This window comes from Eutrema salsugineum, unplaced genomic scaffold (genome assembly GCF_000478725.1).
Source record: "Eutrema salsugineum unplaced genomic scaffold, Eutsalg1_0 scaffold_16, whole genome shotgun sequence".
Taxonomy (NCBI): Eukaryota; Viridiplantae; Streptophyta; class Magnoliopsida; order Brassicales; family Brassicaceae; genus Eutrema; species Eutrema salsugineum.
The window spans coordinates 346,981-361,750 of record NW_006256858.1 but is presented as its reverse complement, the minus strand read 5'-3'; the positions used below and the strand labels follow the sequence as shown (position 1 = coordinate 361,750).

The window sequence follows — 14,770 nt, the reverse complement described above, 5'->3', positions numbered from 1 at the left end:
ATGACTATTTTGACATATATAATTTATATAAACATAACTCGAACGTAGCTGGTTTTACAATGTGTAATTGTGTATAGAGCTGGTAAATTTTAGTTTGGCTTTAATTTTTAGAAATATAACATGGACATGATTAACACCAAATCTAATTTGATTGTCCCAATTTCACTTCAAGAGAAAAAATGACTTGAATTTTTTAGCCAGTTTCGGCGCGGTTATAATCTTTTATTGGAATTCTTTAAGTAAAATAAAACGAAAACACAAATGAAAAAAAAAATATTTTAGGTTTACTGTCCGGACTTTCCGGTTAAATAAAACCAAACTAGTTTCATCAGTCAGAAGGGGAAAAAAAGGAAAATATATGAGAGATAATACAATGATACGTTTGAAGAACAAAAACTTTTCATTCAAAGATAGTTCACATATATCAGAGAAGAGCTTTGACAACAACAAAAAAAAAACAGAGGGAGACAACAAAAAATGATATATTAAACTTTGATGGCATACTTTCTAATTGGAAAGTACATCTCTTTCTTCTTCTCTCGTTCTGTCTTCAGCGAAGACTATAATTCAACGCAAAGAATTTAAGTCATTAAGTATGGACCTAAAACAAAGCATAGTTCTATTGAAATGAGAAACTTAATAGAACAGAGAAACCCATAATATCAAATACCTGGTGCTTGGTTAGTCTTCTCCTGATAGCTCTAGTCTTCTTGGGACGGAGATCGAGTGGCAACAACTTCTTGTTTTTGTATGCCTCTCTTAGAGCAGATTTTTGTTTCTGTGAGATCACAGTCAACACCTGTGCGATCGACTTCCTCACCACTTTGCTGCATCGACCCAAAAGAGCCCATTCAGATTCATAATAACTATAGAACTGAAGCTTAGCAAGATGGATCAAAAGTCTAAGCCGAGATCGTTCTTGCTTGTTTAGAGATTCTAATAGATCACTAACAAATTTCTTATCCTTTTTGGCACACTTACGGGTATATGAGTGTGTCATATGATATGCACACTAATCACATGAATTTGCTAAATGCCTAATCTTGTAAAAAGAAGTATCCTGAACAATTCAACAGGAGTGCAATTCACAAGTAGCAAACCATAAGCCAAGCTAAACCAAAAGATTAGCATAGTTTACAATTTTCTCACTAGCTAGATCGTACTAAGAAAATGGGTTCTTGTGATTCCCAAACATCAAGCAGCTTGAAATATTGAAAACCAAGAATCCAAAATGCATCACTCAATAATGACAGCAACAAAAAAAAAAAAAAATTTCCTTATGAGAGACGTGAGAGAATATACATCTTAGAGAGCTTGTTAGGAGCACCGCCAGTGACCTTAGCGACGCGGAGGACAGCAAGTTCTGCCTTCAGATCTTTCAACTGAGCAGAAAGATCCGACTTCGATTTCTCCCTCAACTCATGAACCTTGATTCTCGCTGTTCGTAATCCATTTCACAAAACCCGACAGAGAGAGAAAAATATAGACTCATAAGAAAATGTAACAGGAACGAAAAGACGAAAATTTTCCAAATGTAAAGGTAGTATTGATTCAGAAGTAAGACTTACCCATGGCGTCTTCGAGCTCTCGAGTCTCTTGTGTGCTGAAAGATAGCAGAAGAACCCTAAATTGTTGAAGAGGAAGATGACCATTTTAGTTAACGGGTTTGAATTATTATGAGATTGATTAAATGGGCCTTACTAATACGAATGGCCCGTATGTTTAAACCATTCTATTATTATTCTCTTTAACTCAAAATATCACACATGTTTTGAAGAATCTTACAGATTGAATTTTTATACTGATTGATTCAATATCGACCTATTAATTTTCGTGTCTCTCAAATTTCAATATTTCGACTGAATGTATTTGAAGGTCAAATCATTTCTTCTTTTCTCTCGAAGAGCTTAAGTTAGTAAATTTAAGTGGAAATTTAGATTAAGTTAGTTGATTAAGTTGGGAAATCAAAAAAAAAAAACTTATCAATTCCCAAATACCAAAGGGAATGCGTAGGAGCTGACGTCATCCATAACTAAATTACCCGTAGACTTTAAGTGGCCTTTCCTTAAGCTCAATCTAAATTTCCTCTCATCCAACTCTTCTCTCCTTGAATAAACAAAAATTAAATCTCGTTCGCGTGATTCTCGTCTTCTATATAGTGAACCAAAATCCAGTTTTTTCTTCTTTCTTTTGAACACATAACGAACCACAACATCATGGTTATGTACAAAGAGGTTTGTAATTGTATCTCTCTCTCTTTTTTCCAATTATGAACTTTGCTTTTATGTTTGATTATTTATCATGCACGCTCTGTATATAAAACCAAGATTCTTTATGCAAATTATTATATTGCTTTTTAACAGAGATATAAAAATTGGGTTTTAATTTGTTTTGTTAGGATTATGTGGTGAACTCACGGGGAATGAAGCTATTCACGTGTTCATGGAAACCAGAGAAGCAGCAAGAACCAAAGGCTTTGATCTTCTTATGTCACGGCTACGGAATGGAATCAAGCATCACCATGAACAGTCCGTCTTTTTAAATTATGACTTAATCATCATCAATACATATTCTAGCAAAATTAATACATCATCTTAACTATTATATATTTGTCAAAAAATTATCATAACTAATTAATGACTTTTAATAAATATTATGATTAACTAGGCACTGCAATGAGGTTGGCTGAGGCGGGTTTTGCGATCTATGGAATGGACTATGAAGGCCACGGTAAATCCGCAGGATTAAATGGTTATATCAAAAACTTTGATGGTCTTGTTCATGACGTCTCTTCTCATTACTCTTCAGTTTGTGGTAATAAATCGTTTTCTCTCTTACTTAATTTCTCTGTTTAATTTTATTTTGCGCCTCTGATTAATTATGGCTACTAATTTATATGTTTTGGAAATGGTGAACTGTATAGAGAGAGAAGAGAATAAAGGAAAGATGAGGTTTCTAATGGGAGAATCCATGGGAGGAGCAGTCGTGTTACTATTAGCGAGAAAGAAGCCCTATTTTTGGGATGGTGCCGTTTTAGTCGCTCCCATGTGTAAGGTAAAATTTACTTTATTGTATAAGATAACATTATGCATACTTCATTATTTTAAAACAGATGAATCTCTCTATATGATAAGAACATAATTTGTTAAAAATTAGTTAAGATTATCAGATAAACTGTTTAACAGATATAGAAAATTAATCAACTAATGTAAAATATTTAGCGGAATCGTTGTTTAGTTAATTTTTCACTATGTTTGTATTATCTTTAACTAATCTTTATTTTGAAGAAAAATGATAAAATTATATGACATGGCATACGCTAATTAGCTGATTTGGTATAAAACAAATCCTTTCATCGTCTTGCTTTTTTCTTCTTCTTGATTTGGTTTAGTAATTACAGTAGATATGATATTATTGTGAATAGCTTACCAATTTCTCTATGACAATCAACTCCCTTCTTAAGAGTTTAGTTAACACAAAACCTAAACAGTTATTACGAACATTTTTAAAGCTGAATTATCAAAACGACTCTTTTTTTTTGTTGTGTACAGCTAGCAGAAGAGATAAAGCCACATCCAATGGTGATCTCATTTCTCACAAAGCTAACTCGGTTTATTCCAACTTGGAAGATAGTTCCTAGCAACGATATTATTGACGTCGCATTCAAAGAATCCCACGTAAGAAAACAGGTAATATATGTATATTGATTATCATCCTTTTTATTTTAATATAGTTTAGACGTTTCTTCTCTAAAAGAAAAAAAATGATTTTAAAGGTAAGGGAAAACGAGTATTGTTACAAAGGCCGGCCTCGCTTAAAAACCGCTCATCAACTCTTAATGGTTAGCTTGGATCTTGAGAAGAATCTTCATCAGGTTTTTTACTCATATTTTTCTTTTTATTTATAAACTATATAGTGCATATAAATCGCCTTGATATATCCAAAATTTGATTTTATTATCCAACTAAATTATTTGGGGATCAAAATAAAAGGTTGAATCTAAAACAGGTATCCATGCCATTTATTGTCCTTCACGGGGAAGATGATAAGGTTACAGACAAAGACGTAAGCAAGCTACTATACGAGGTTTCTTCGAGTTCAGACAAGACTTTCAAGTTATACCCCAAGATGTGGCATGGGCTTTTATACGGAGAATCTCCTGCGAATTTGGAGATTGTGTTTGGTGATATTATAACATGGTTAAACGAAAGAGCTTCTGTTATAAACCAAAGGTTAGAGAATGAGTTAAAGCATATGAATGATGGTTTTTCTATGCAGAAATAAGTGTTGTAACTGAATTAAACGCTAACTGAATTATAATGATTACTACATATACAGATATACTCTAAGAATGTTCTAACTTATGTACAACGTTATAGCCATGATGTTTGGCAAATAGTGCTCAATTAAAACAGTCTATTTAATTTAAAATCTACTTTTGGACTTGGAAAAATCAAAGGTTTTATGGTTGCATCGAACTCGACGAACTAATTCGTTTGCGAGCTAATCTATATTGATCCATTTATATTTTAATTTTCACCACAACTATATGCACTGAATGTTTTAACAAAATAGTCGATTATTGATATATTCTAAGATTCAGATAAAAGTTTCAGAAAATTTCCAATCCTTGCTTGAATAGTAAATTTTGACTTCTAAACATTATTACAACTCAAGATACAAGTTAAAATGCTGACCACAAGATCTTTTGTTGATTTGGCGTAATTTTGAAGCATTTAAGTTGAAAAGTAACTATACAAAAATCAAGATTCTGTATTTAAAACATAACTTCTCAAGAATAAGTCATTAAAAAACTTGCTCTTCCAATACCCAAGATGATTCGCACTATCTAGTCTGCGTGATCCAATACAAAGTCGTAGTATTTAAGATTTAAGAAGATCTCGTCAAAGACATATTATTTTTAAAAAACCTTTAATGAAAACATCGCATTAAGTTTTGCGTGCAGATCCAAAACAAAAACTCAAAAATCTATTTTATGCTATGACATTTCAATATCATCAATGAAGTACCCACCTAACAGGCTATACCACACTTGAAATGACCATACAGAACCCACGAAGTGTGACACCCCGATCCCGCTCTCCTTTTGAGAATCAGATGCAGACCGGCGATATCAATCATAACTCCTCTCAACCGTCCCTTCCAGTGAGCCCAACACCCTCTCTAGACATGTGGATCCAACGTCATCTCTCTAAGTCTGTTGGTCCAACGTCTCCCGTTGACTCACCATTGTCCGACAGTCAGAAATCGTTAGTCCGGAAAGCTTGTAAGATTTGTCTACTTTATTATCGGGATGTTACACGAAGGGTGGTCACGCAATCAGTATTATCGTGTGAAATTGTACATTAGGACATCATGCTAAATTTTGAAATGCAAAATTCATGCCATTGATTCAAAAATCCTGTTTAGAAAGAGTTATTAAATTATTTAGGACATCATCCTAAATATTCGGAAGCCTTCATAAAGTTTATGCATTTCCGGAAATTTAGGATATTTGCGTTTGGTGTATTTAGCATTCACCAACTTCAGATTGCATTTTATTTTAAAAATTGAAACAATGCTTTTTCTACTTGATCACTCACCACCGGTCCACCGGGCGTACAACTTTTGTCGACTAGGGTGAAATGAAAATGTCAGAACTCAGAAAACACTTTATGATTTCACAGAACACTTAACAATGGTAAAAGACTAAAAAGTCTAAGTAAGAAACAAGAATCTGGATAGAAAAAAAGTAACCAACCTTCTTCTTTGTTAGTCGACTTAATTGTCGTGCATCATTACTGTGAAGTTACAACTTCACTAATATGACGTTTTTTTTTTTTTTTTTTTGACGTCCACTAATATGACGTTTAAGAAAAGAAAAGAAAAAAACTTCTTCCGTCATTAGTGCTTACTTTTGGGTTATGAAAGTTGCTAAATTTAGGTCACCCCTAAAAAATTAGTAAAAGTTCTTGCGAGCGAAGAAAAAGGACAATACACTATTGTCTTATTCAACCCTTTTCAGCAAATTTCTTCTTCCACAAGATTCAACAACCTATCCATATATTCTGTTATGTTTTAATTGCTACTCTCTCATTACATTTTTAAGGGATCAATTATGGTTAGTTTTGTTCAATCTTCTCGCTTAGAAATATATTTATATGTGATTTGACTTTTGTCATTTACAGGCTCACATTGATGGGCAAGTCGGATATAGCGAGGTAAGTTTCATAAATAGATTACAAGATTCAGAATGTTTTTATTATCCATATAATGAACTAGTCGATGATTATGGTTTTCACTGGTTTAGGAATTCATCAAGAATTCACGGGGAATACAGCTCTTAACCTGCAAGTGGTTTCCAGTAAATCAAGAACCAAGAGCTCTCATCTTCTTTTGCCATGGCTATGCAATTGATTGCAGCACCACATTTAAAGGTATCGATCTATACATACAAATGCATGCATCCATTGAACTATGATGAACAAAGATAGGTGAATGTGAATTAAATTTACATGCAGAGGTTGCATCCAAGTTTGCAAAAGAAGGCTTTGGTGTGTATGGAATTGAGTATGAAGGGCACGGAAGATCAGGCGGCCTTTCTGTCTACATTGATAACTTCGATCTTCTCATCGATGATGTCTCTTCACATTTCTCCAAAATATCTGGTCCATTCTTGATCTCATGATTACATATTGACCCTGTTGATGTCATAACATAAGATATAAGTTTTCAACTCAATTTCTACGTTTACTTTGCATTTATATCGTATTTAAATGTTAACATATTTTCAGTTCCTACAATATATGTTTTGAAAATTATCTTCTCTTTGATTTAACGTTTGCACTTGCAATTGACAAAGGAACTTACATAAAATGTCTGTTCTACTAGATTGCGTGACCTAGATTTGGATTTTGTTTGTTGTGCACGGCAGAGATGGGAGAGAACGCAAAGAAGAAGAAGTTTTTGATGGGAGAGTCGATGGGAGGAGCCGTAGTTCTTCTCTTGCACCGCAAGAAACGTGAGTTTTGGGATGGAGGAATCCTTATAGCTCCAATGTGTAAGGTGAAGATCGAGATTCACATATATCATTACCAATTTATTTCATTTCTTATAAGAATCATAACATGTATAATGATTACAAATGTGATGAGAGACAGATTGCTGAAGAGATGAAACCACCAAAAATGGTTATATCTCTGATGAATTTGGTCACAAATCTGATCCCATCGTGGAAGTCGTTTCTTTCGGGACCTGATATCATCAATCTCGCTATTAAACTCCCTCAAAAGAGACAAGAGGTAATACTCTACTTTCCTCTTCTCTATACAATCCACCCTATTCACTTACCTTAATCAACAAAACAAAAAACAGATAAGAGAAAATCCAAATTGCTACATTGGGAGGCCTCGTATGAAGACGATGAGCGAGCTTTATAGAATCAGCCTAGATCTAGAGAATCGGTTGAACGAGGTAATTTGTAGAGTCAAAGTTATGTTGCAACTGCATGTTCCAAATGCTAATTTATATATACTTTTTTGTGTTTATAGCATTGAGATGTTAATGTAAAGCGTTTGATTTGGGGATATATGCTTGTGCGTAGGTGACAATGCCGTTCATAGTATTGCACGGAGAAGAAGATAAAGTGACGGATAAAGGAGCTAGCAAACTTCTTTACGAGGTGGCTTCGTCTAATGACAAGACTTTGAAGTTGTATCCAGAAATGTGGCATAGCCTTCTTTTCGGGGAGCCTTTGGAGAAATCAGAAATGGTGTTCAATGACATTGTCCAATGGATGGAGACTAGAATCACTACTCTTCATGTGAATGCTAATAACAAAAATGAAGCAACATCTCATATCTGATTTTCTCATATTCGGTTTAGACTATATATAACTAAGTTTTCTAGTTTGGCTTCAAGTGCAATATAATTGTTTGTTTTTCCCCCAATGTTTAATTAAAGATAAATTGGATGGTATAAGACATTGTATGGTTGTAACTGAGAGAGTAATACACTGGAATGGACAAATATCTAGATTTAAGATTTGAGTAATTGCAATATATGACAAAGAATAAATCAAAATTTACCGCCATATCTCATAGCTCAACCAAGGGAGTGATGTTCCACAGCTCAACTTAAACGGCAGAGATGTAATCATGGGCCCATTTTCCGGAACAGGCCCAAATATTTTGATCTAAGCCCATACAACAATATCAGGGAAATCTAAATACGGTCAAGGAATACAAAAAGACCATAAATAGAGGAGTAAGTAGAGGTTTAGTTAAAATCATATCCTCATCTCAACTAAAGCAATGATAAGAAAGCAACGACAACAACAACTCCATTCCATCATCGATCACATGATCTTCCAAGGTTCCTATATAAACAAACCAATTTAGGCCATAGAAAATAAATAACAAACACACACACACATAAAAACCAAAACCTACACAAAGAAGAGGAGCAATTAATGGCCAAAGCTCCTCCTAGCCTAACGATCTTGCTCTTCTTCTTGATAACCACAAATGTCCACTCCGCTAGACTTCTCGAAGAGGTCGAAACTCAGCCACAGTTAGTCCCACCCATACCAGAAGATGAAGGTGATAATCAACCAGCCGCAACAACAACACAACCTCCATTACCGATTCCACTACCAGCTGGACCAGCCACAGGCGGACACGAGCCAGTCTTGGAGTTCTTTATGCATGACGTGCTAGGCGGGTCACACCCTTCAGCACGTGTGGTCACTGGGATAGTAGCACAAACGGAAGTGAACGGAATACCATTCTCCAAATCCAACAACAACATTTTCCCAGTAGACAACGCAGTACCGCTTGTGAACGCAAACAACATCAACAACATAATCAACCCAAACACTGCTCCACTCCTCACAGGACTCAGTGGCTCTCAAGCTAACACAGTCATCCAAAACACTAACGGTAACTCCCAAGGATCTCTCTCCAACAACCTCCCTTTCGTTACCGCAGGTCAACTCCCTCCCGCAGCTGCGCTCCAGCAGCTCATGTTTGGCACCATAACCGTGGTCGATGATGAGCTCACTGAGGGTCATGAGCTAGGATCTGTTGTTATTGGCAGAGCACAGGGGTTTTATCTGGCTAGCTCTTTGGACGGAACTAGCCAGACTCTTTCATTGACCGTGTTGTTCCATGGAGAGCATGATCACCATGACACACTCGATGATGCTATCAGCTTCTTTGGGGTCCATAGAACCGCTTCTCACGCCTCGCAAATTGCTGTTGTTGGTGGAACCGGGAAGTTCGAGCATGCTAAAGGGTACGCTGTTGTGGAGACTCTGCACAACCAGGAAAACCAACATGTCACTGATGGTCGTGATACCATTCTCCATTTCAGCATTTATCTTACATACTACAAAGCTTGAAGCGTAATCATTGCGTCTTATCGACATCTTCTTATTTTATCTGTATGCTTGTTGTTTACTAGTTTCATGTGTGGCCTTTGTTGTGTTGTGCACGTTTGATGTATAAAAAAAGGGTTAAATGAGAATCTTTGCTTTTATAATCAAAAATTGTGTTTTTTTTTTTTTTTTGGCAAATTTTTATGTCTAACAAAACAAATTTAAAGGCTTAGCTTGTGGAAATTATATATGAGATTATATATCGTCCGACTCAAATCTCAAAAGTTTAGAGCTCAAGATAAGGGGACTATAGTCATGATATGAAATTACCTTGTTAATGAACTTTGGGGAATGAAAATTAATATGAGTTTTGTTCTCCATATTATTGTTTCTATCCCTTATATATTTTTATTTATACTTAATTAACGTAAAATTTATTATATATATATTTTCTTCATTTTAGCATTTATTTAATGAGATTAACCAACCGTCTAGACCAAAAATCATTGATAGACTGTTGACCGGTTTTAATCGATTTGTCTAAAATTTGAAACGTATAAGTGGTTTTGGCCAAGAACATAAATAAACAATTTATTTGGATATATACGCACATAATACGTTCATATAACTAAAACGCCACACGAACGATCGATGTATGAGCGTCCGTTTCCTATCGTCGTCATAATTATACAAAGGCAATGTGGACCACGTACGTATAACGTACCAAAAAGAGTGTCATCACTCCTCTTTTGCTGTCTTTCTTGTTGGACTGAAGCGAATATATAGAAGAAAAATGATATACATTTATAAACATGCATGCGTCAGGGAGAAATCGTTTTCATGATATTCATATATATAAGGTTCTTAAGATCTGACGAACATCACGATCAGTCGTCGGATTCTTTAGATGAATCCGAGATTATCTTCTGGATCATCTGGTTTGTCTCTTCCTCCGACATTTGCTCTTGTTTGCTTTGCCTCTCCTCATACGCCTTGAAGAATTCCTTGTTCTCTTTCTCCAGCTCCTTCCAAACTGTAATTTTCTAATCCAATTAATTATGATAACAAAAACGGAAACAGATTTCAAATTTAATTGTTACATGGACTCTATCTGAATAGATAAGTTTGAAGGACAATCAAGTATTTATTTTGGGGTATATAAAAGAGAGCTCTCATGTTAAAGGCAGTCTATTAGACTATTACTAATCGTTAAATTATGTATGAGCACTTCTATGGAAGATCACATATGTAGGTACGTATATATGATAAATTGCAAGATCATACATGATGGTTGGTCAAAAAAAATTATATAATGGTATAATTATGCGTTGATATGTCTATAAATATACATATATATTTACCGTTAGAGTACATAGGTATGACATATGTTTGTGTGAGAGAGAGAGAGAGAGAGAGAGAGAGAGAGAGAGAGAGAACCAGTAGAGGTGATGACAGGAGTGATATTTGCATGCTTAGAGAGAGCTTCCACACACTCCTCTTTGCTCATGTGGAAGATCAAACATTTCTCTATCATGTGCTGCACCTAAACATACATAAAAACATGATCCAAAGGTATTGAGGTATACATAAAAGAGAAACAGAATCACTCATCCAAACGAAGAAGTACATGGAGATCATATATAATGAATATTACCATGTGAATGTAAGACGCAGAAGACGAATCAGCCATTAGTAATGGAAGCCCTAAAAATCAACACCCAAACTCAAAAGAGGGGCTTCTCTAAAAGCCACTTGTGGAGATAAAGACACTCATATATAGAAGAAGATCACGCAAAAAAAAAAAAAAAAAAAGAATAAGGAGAGGACAAAAGACTGAACAGTTGAATGAAAGGTGATATGCATGCATGGGGCCAGAAGCCCCACGTGGGAGATGGATCATAATTGGCTGAGAAAGGATTAGAGGAGATTTGTAAAATCACTCTTTCTCTCTTCTCCCTTCGTTTTTTTCATTTCCATCCCACGCTTTATCCACGTGATCCATGGCCCCCCTCTCTCTCCTATATTTTGCAAAAAAACACTTAGTCATGTTTTCATTTCCATAATCTTCTAGAAATCTATACTTATTTGTTGACAATGATTAAGTTTATATAAGAAAAAAAATAATAATGTACATCACAGAGGTTGTATTTGCTGTAAAACCATGATTACATAAAAGGAGGAATCACAACAAATACAAATACGGAATTTTAGAGGAGTGATAAATAAATAAATAACAATATTAACCATATATTATTTATTGAAACAATATCAACCATATATGCTATCTATAATTTTTTAATATCAACCATAAAATTAATAACGGTTACAAATTGAAACAATTTTAACGTTTTGTTAGAGCATTTAGTTTGTTAGAAATGCTTCAACAAAAGCGTTACAACTTAAGATTATAGATATATGGTTAAAATTATTTTGTAACCGTATATCTATAATCTTACGTCTTATTGGTAGAACATTTCTAATAAGAATATCTACATCTTTAACGGAAATGTCTAAGAAAGTTTTCAACATTAAAATAATTAATAAATAAAAAATAGGAAAAATGTAAGAATTAATTTTTAAGCGAGAATTTTTGAGATATCCATAAAAACTTCTTATGTCCATTTATCTCTTTTTTATTAGTTTATTTTTTGTTTTAAAATAAAAATTTAATTTTAGAATTATTTAATATCAAAATATTAATATTTAGTTATTGAGATACAAGTGAGGTTCTCTACCCTTGGAGATGCTCAGCCTCTCCACTGGATTTAAAAAGAAAATGTTAAGTAAGATTCATTGTATAGCTACGATGACGTACGTACCGTCGTGGGGTTCGACTTTCAATTTGATAACTAATAGATAATAAGAAGAAAAATTGAAAAACAAATCGGATCAATATAATAGATAGTAAGAGCAGTTAAGATAACCTCACCGAATCCGATTGTTTTCGACACTTGATCAATTCTTAAAGCAAGCTTATATCGAATAAAAAGTCATCCAAGATACTCTTCCCGCACAACGGTATAGCTAGCAAAGATTGTGGAAGAACTATTGTTCAAATGGTTCGCCAATAACTAGCTCAACTCTTTTTTGTTCCCAAATTAGTTTCATCCTGGCTTTTGAATTATTACTATATTTTTTTGCCCTAAGAACCTCATTGCCATCAAAGCATATGTAATTAAGGCTTGTTATATCTTGGTAATATATTCACATCATATATAAAAATCCATTGGCGACTCCATGATTTTTAAGTCTACGCACTAAAATATGTTTTTGATGCCTACTATAAGTCTATAACTACTCAAAATGGTCGACTCTTCAATATTTTTTTCTTTTCTTTTTGGTATTGTGGTTAATATTTTTTAGGGAATCAACTAAAAGTATATATATAATCTTCAGTTAAGGCAAGATATGAACTTGTTTAAATATTAGATCGGATCATATATTTTCAATGCTATGCGATAATCCATAAACTAAAAAATTATGTCGTAGTTTGAATATCATAAAAGAACCAGCGAATTTTTACATGATATGTTACATATAAATGAGTGCGTACACACATGTATGACACACTAATTAATAACAGTTATGTTTGATCCTCCTAGGTCCTAACAATATGAACATACATTTTTTTTTTTTTTAAACAACTTCCATCTTTATTCCAACTTCCATAATATGAACATACATATTTGTATATTTTAAAAATAATTAAAGTGAAGATTTAGAGGTATATAAACAAAATTGAGATCGAGAAAAAACCTTAAATCATAAACGATTGTGCTTCATCTCAAAACTGATATCATTGATACAGATTAGCGGAATACTTCACATCTAATATCACCAAAAAAATTACATCTGACGTTAGATACAATTCATAATTAACCTCGAATACATATACATTCGGGTATATAGTTGTGTAGACCACCATGACATGTGTACGTCATGTGTAGTGTACGTTACGATGATGGAAGGCTAAATAGAAAAAAAAAATTAGAAAAAAAAAAATCAATGTGATCAATAGTTTTCTGGTTGGGTAAGGGGACGCGGGAGATTAAAATTTTTGATTCGAGACCAATGAGATGATGACACGTCACGTAACAATCTAGATTGAGATCAAATAATCGCAAATGGCAGAACCAGCTGAGTGACGTGGCGCATATGGACATGCAAGAGAGACAAAGAGAGAGAGAGAGAGAGAGAGAGAGAGAGAGAGAGAGAGAGAGAGAGAGAGAGAGAGAGAGAGAGAGAGAGAGAGAGAGAGAGGGAATCTACAAAGGTTACGTAAAGAAAATACAGACAAACACATTGGGGTGTTTTGTCGAAATCTAAGGTTTCAGAAGGATCCATCAAATTCAGACATTTAATTTAAGTATACATTCCTCATCATGTGGACCTCTCATTTTGAGTCCTGAAACAGCAACTATTCTTTCGAATCAAATTCAAAACCCTATTCATCACTTTCTTTCTTTCTCTCTCTCTCTCTCTCTCTCTCATTCCTTCTCATCAACAAGATTACAAACAAGACGCCTATTCTCTCTCGTCCACTTATTCATTTACCTATATACTTCCTTATCCGACTCAAACCATTATGATATCATTTTCATTTGAATCCGTATGAGTGAATCAATAGTTACGACTGTATTTCATTTAAGTGACGAATTTGAAAACGATTGGTGTGTTTAATTAAGAAAGCAATTTCTATATAGAATACATGCCTTTTTATGCTTCAAAAAATTATAGTGGTGTCAAATTAACAGACAAGTAGTATGTCCATTCTTAATAGAAGAAGAGTATCTAGAGTCTAGTTCGGTCCCAAAAGATTCAGCAATTAATTAGCTAGGAATAGCTTGAACCATGTCCAAAAATCATTAGTCTTGAACAAACAAAAAAAACTGAAAAAAGAAGAGAAACAAGAGAAAATGAACAAACACACAAATTTTGGTTTGATGGCTAGAGTAAAATCTAATTAGATATATGCAACTTTTTTCGATCCAAACCCGAAAAAAATATTTTAATCCTATTTTCTTTTTGGCTATCTTTTACTTAACGGGTACTTTTGATATATAATATCTTTTACTTAACGGGTACTTTTGATAAATTTTGAGCTTTTATGTTAGGCACTAAGTACGGACTTTCTATTTATCACGTTTCTACCAAATAATGAAAGTAAATCATAACCACTTTAACTTCTTTAATTTCTGTTGTTATGCTTGGCAATGGCATCTTTAAGGGGATAAAGTGGAATGAAACGATGTTTAAAAAAAAAGGCATCTTTAAGTCGTAGAAGTTTGAGTCTTATGAGTTCATATTTTCCCTTTTCCTATATCAGCTCTTAAAAATTGGCTTAAAATTGTTAAATGGTTATTCTCTTGCAACGTTATTGATGATTAATCCATT

At 33.9% G+C, this 14,770-nt stretch overlaps 5 protein-coding genes across 5 annotated transcripts; 3 read left to right on the top strand and 2 right to left on the bottom strand.

Moving 5' to 3' along the window:
* Positions 1-386: 386 nt before the first annotated feature.
* Positions 387-1,653, bottom strand: LOC18020786 (60S ribosomal protein L35-2). The gene is made up of 4 exons (XM_024157945.1): positions 1,569-1,653; positions 1,303-1,438; positions 671-827; positions 387-560 (listed from the first exon to the last, which is right to left on the bottom strand). Exons 1-4 carry the CDS (start codon positions 1,570-1,572, stop codon positions 486-488), a joined length of 372 nt encoding a protein of 123 aa, XP_024013713.1. The 5' UTR covers positions 1,573-1,653; the 3' UTR covers positions 387-485.
* A 516-nt stretch (positions 1,654-2,169) lies between these two features.
* Positions 2,170-4,284, top strand: LOC18020785 (caffeoylshikimate esterase). Its single transcript, XM_006403422.2, has 7 exons — positions 2,170-2,234; positions 2,399-2,528; positions 2,668-2,814; positions 2,924-3,054; positions 3,552-3,689; positions 3,776-3,874; positions 4,009-4,284. Exons 1-7 carry the CDS (start codon positions 2,217-2,219, stop codon positions 4,282-4,284), a joined length of 939 nt encoding a protein of 312 aa, XP_006403485.1. The 5' UTR covers positions 2,170-2,216.
* A 774-nt stretch (positions 4,285-5,058) lies between these two features.
* Positions 5,059-7,864, top strand: LOC18020784 (caffeoylshikimate esterase). Its single transcript, XM_024157769.1, has 8 exons — positions 5,059-5,166; positions 6,189-6,221; positions 6,311-6,437; positions 6,522-6,668; positions 6,935-7,065; positions 7,161-7,301; positions 7,375-7,473; positions 7,604-7,864. The coding sequence occupies exons 1-8, from the start codon at positions 5,059-5,061 to the stop codon at positions 7,862-7,864; spliced, it is 1,047 nt and encodes a 348-aa protein (XP_024013537.1).
* Positions 7,865-8,417: 553 nt separating this feature from the next.
* On the top strand, positions 8,418-9,417 carry LOC18020783 (dirigent protein 24). The gene has a single exon (XM_006403420.2). The coding sequence runs from the start codon at positions 8,471-8,473 to the stop codon at positions 9,398-9,400; it is 930 nt and encodes a 309-aa protein (XP_006403483.1). The 5' UTR covers positions 8,418-8,470; the 3' UTR covers positions 9,401-9,417.
* A 740-nt stretch (positions 9,418-10,157) lies between these two features.
* On the bottom strand, positions 10,158-11,170 carry LOC18020782. The gene is made up of 3 exons (XM_006403419.2): positions 11,031-11,170; positions 10,814-10,919; positions 10,158-10,409 (listed from the first exon to the last, which is right to left on the bottom strand). Exons 1-3 carry the CDS (start codon positions 11,064-11,066, stop codon positions 10,264-10,266), a joined length of 288 nt encoding a protein of 95 aa, XP_006403482.1. The 5' UTR covers positions 11,067-11,170; the 3' UTR covers positions 10,158-10,263.
* Between the last annotated feature and the right edge of the window lie 3,600 nt (positions 11,171-14,770).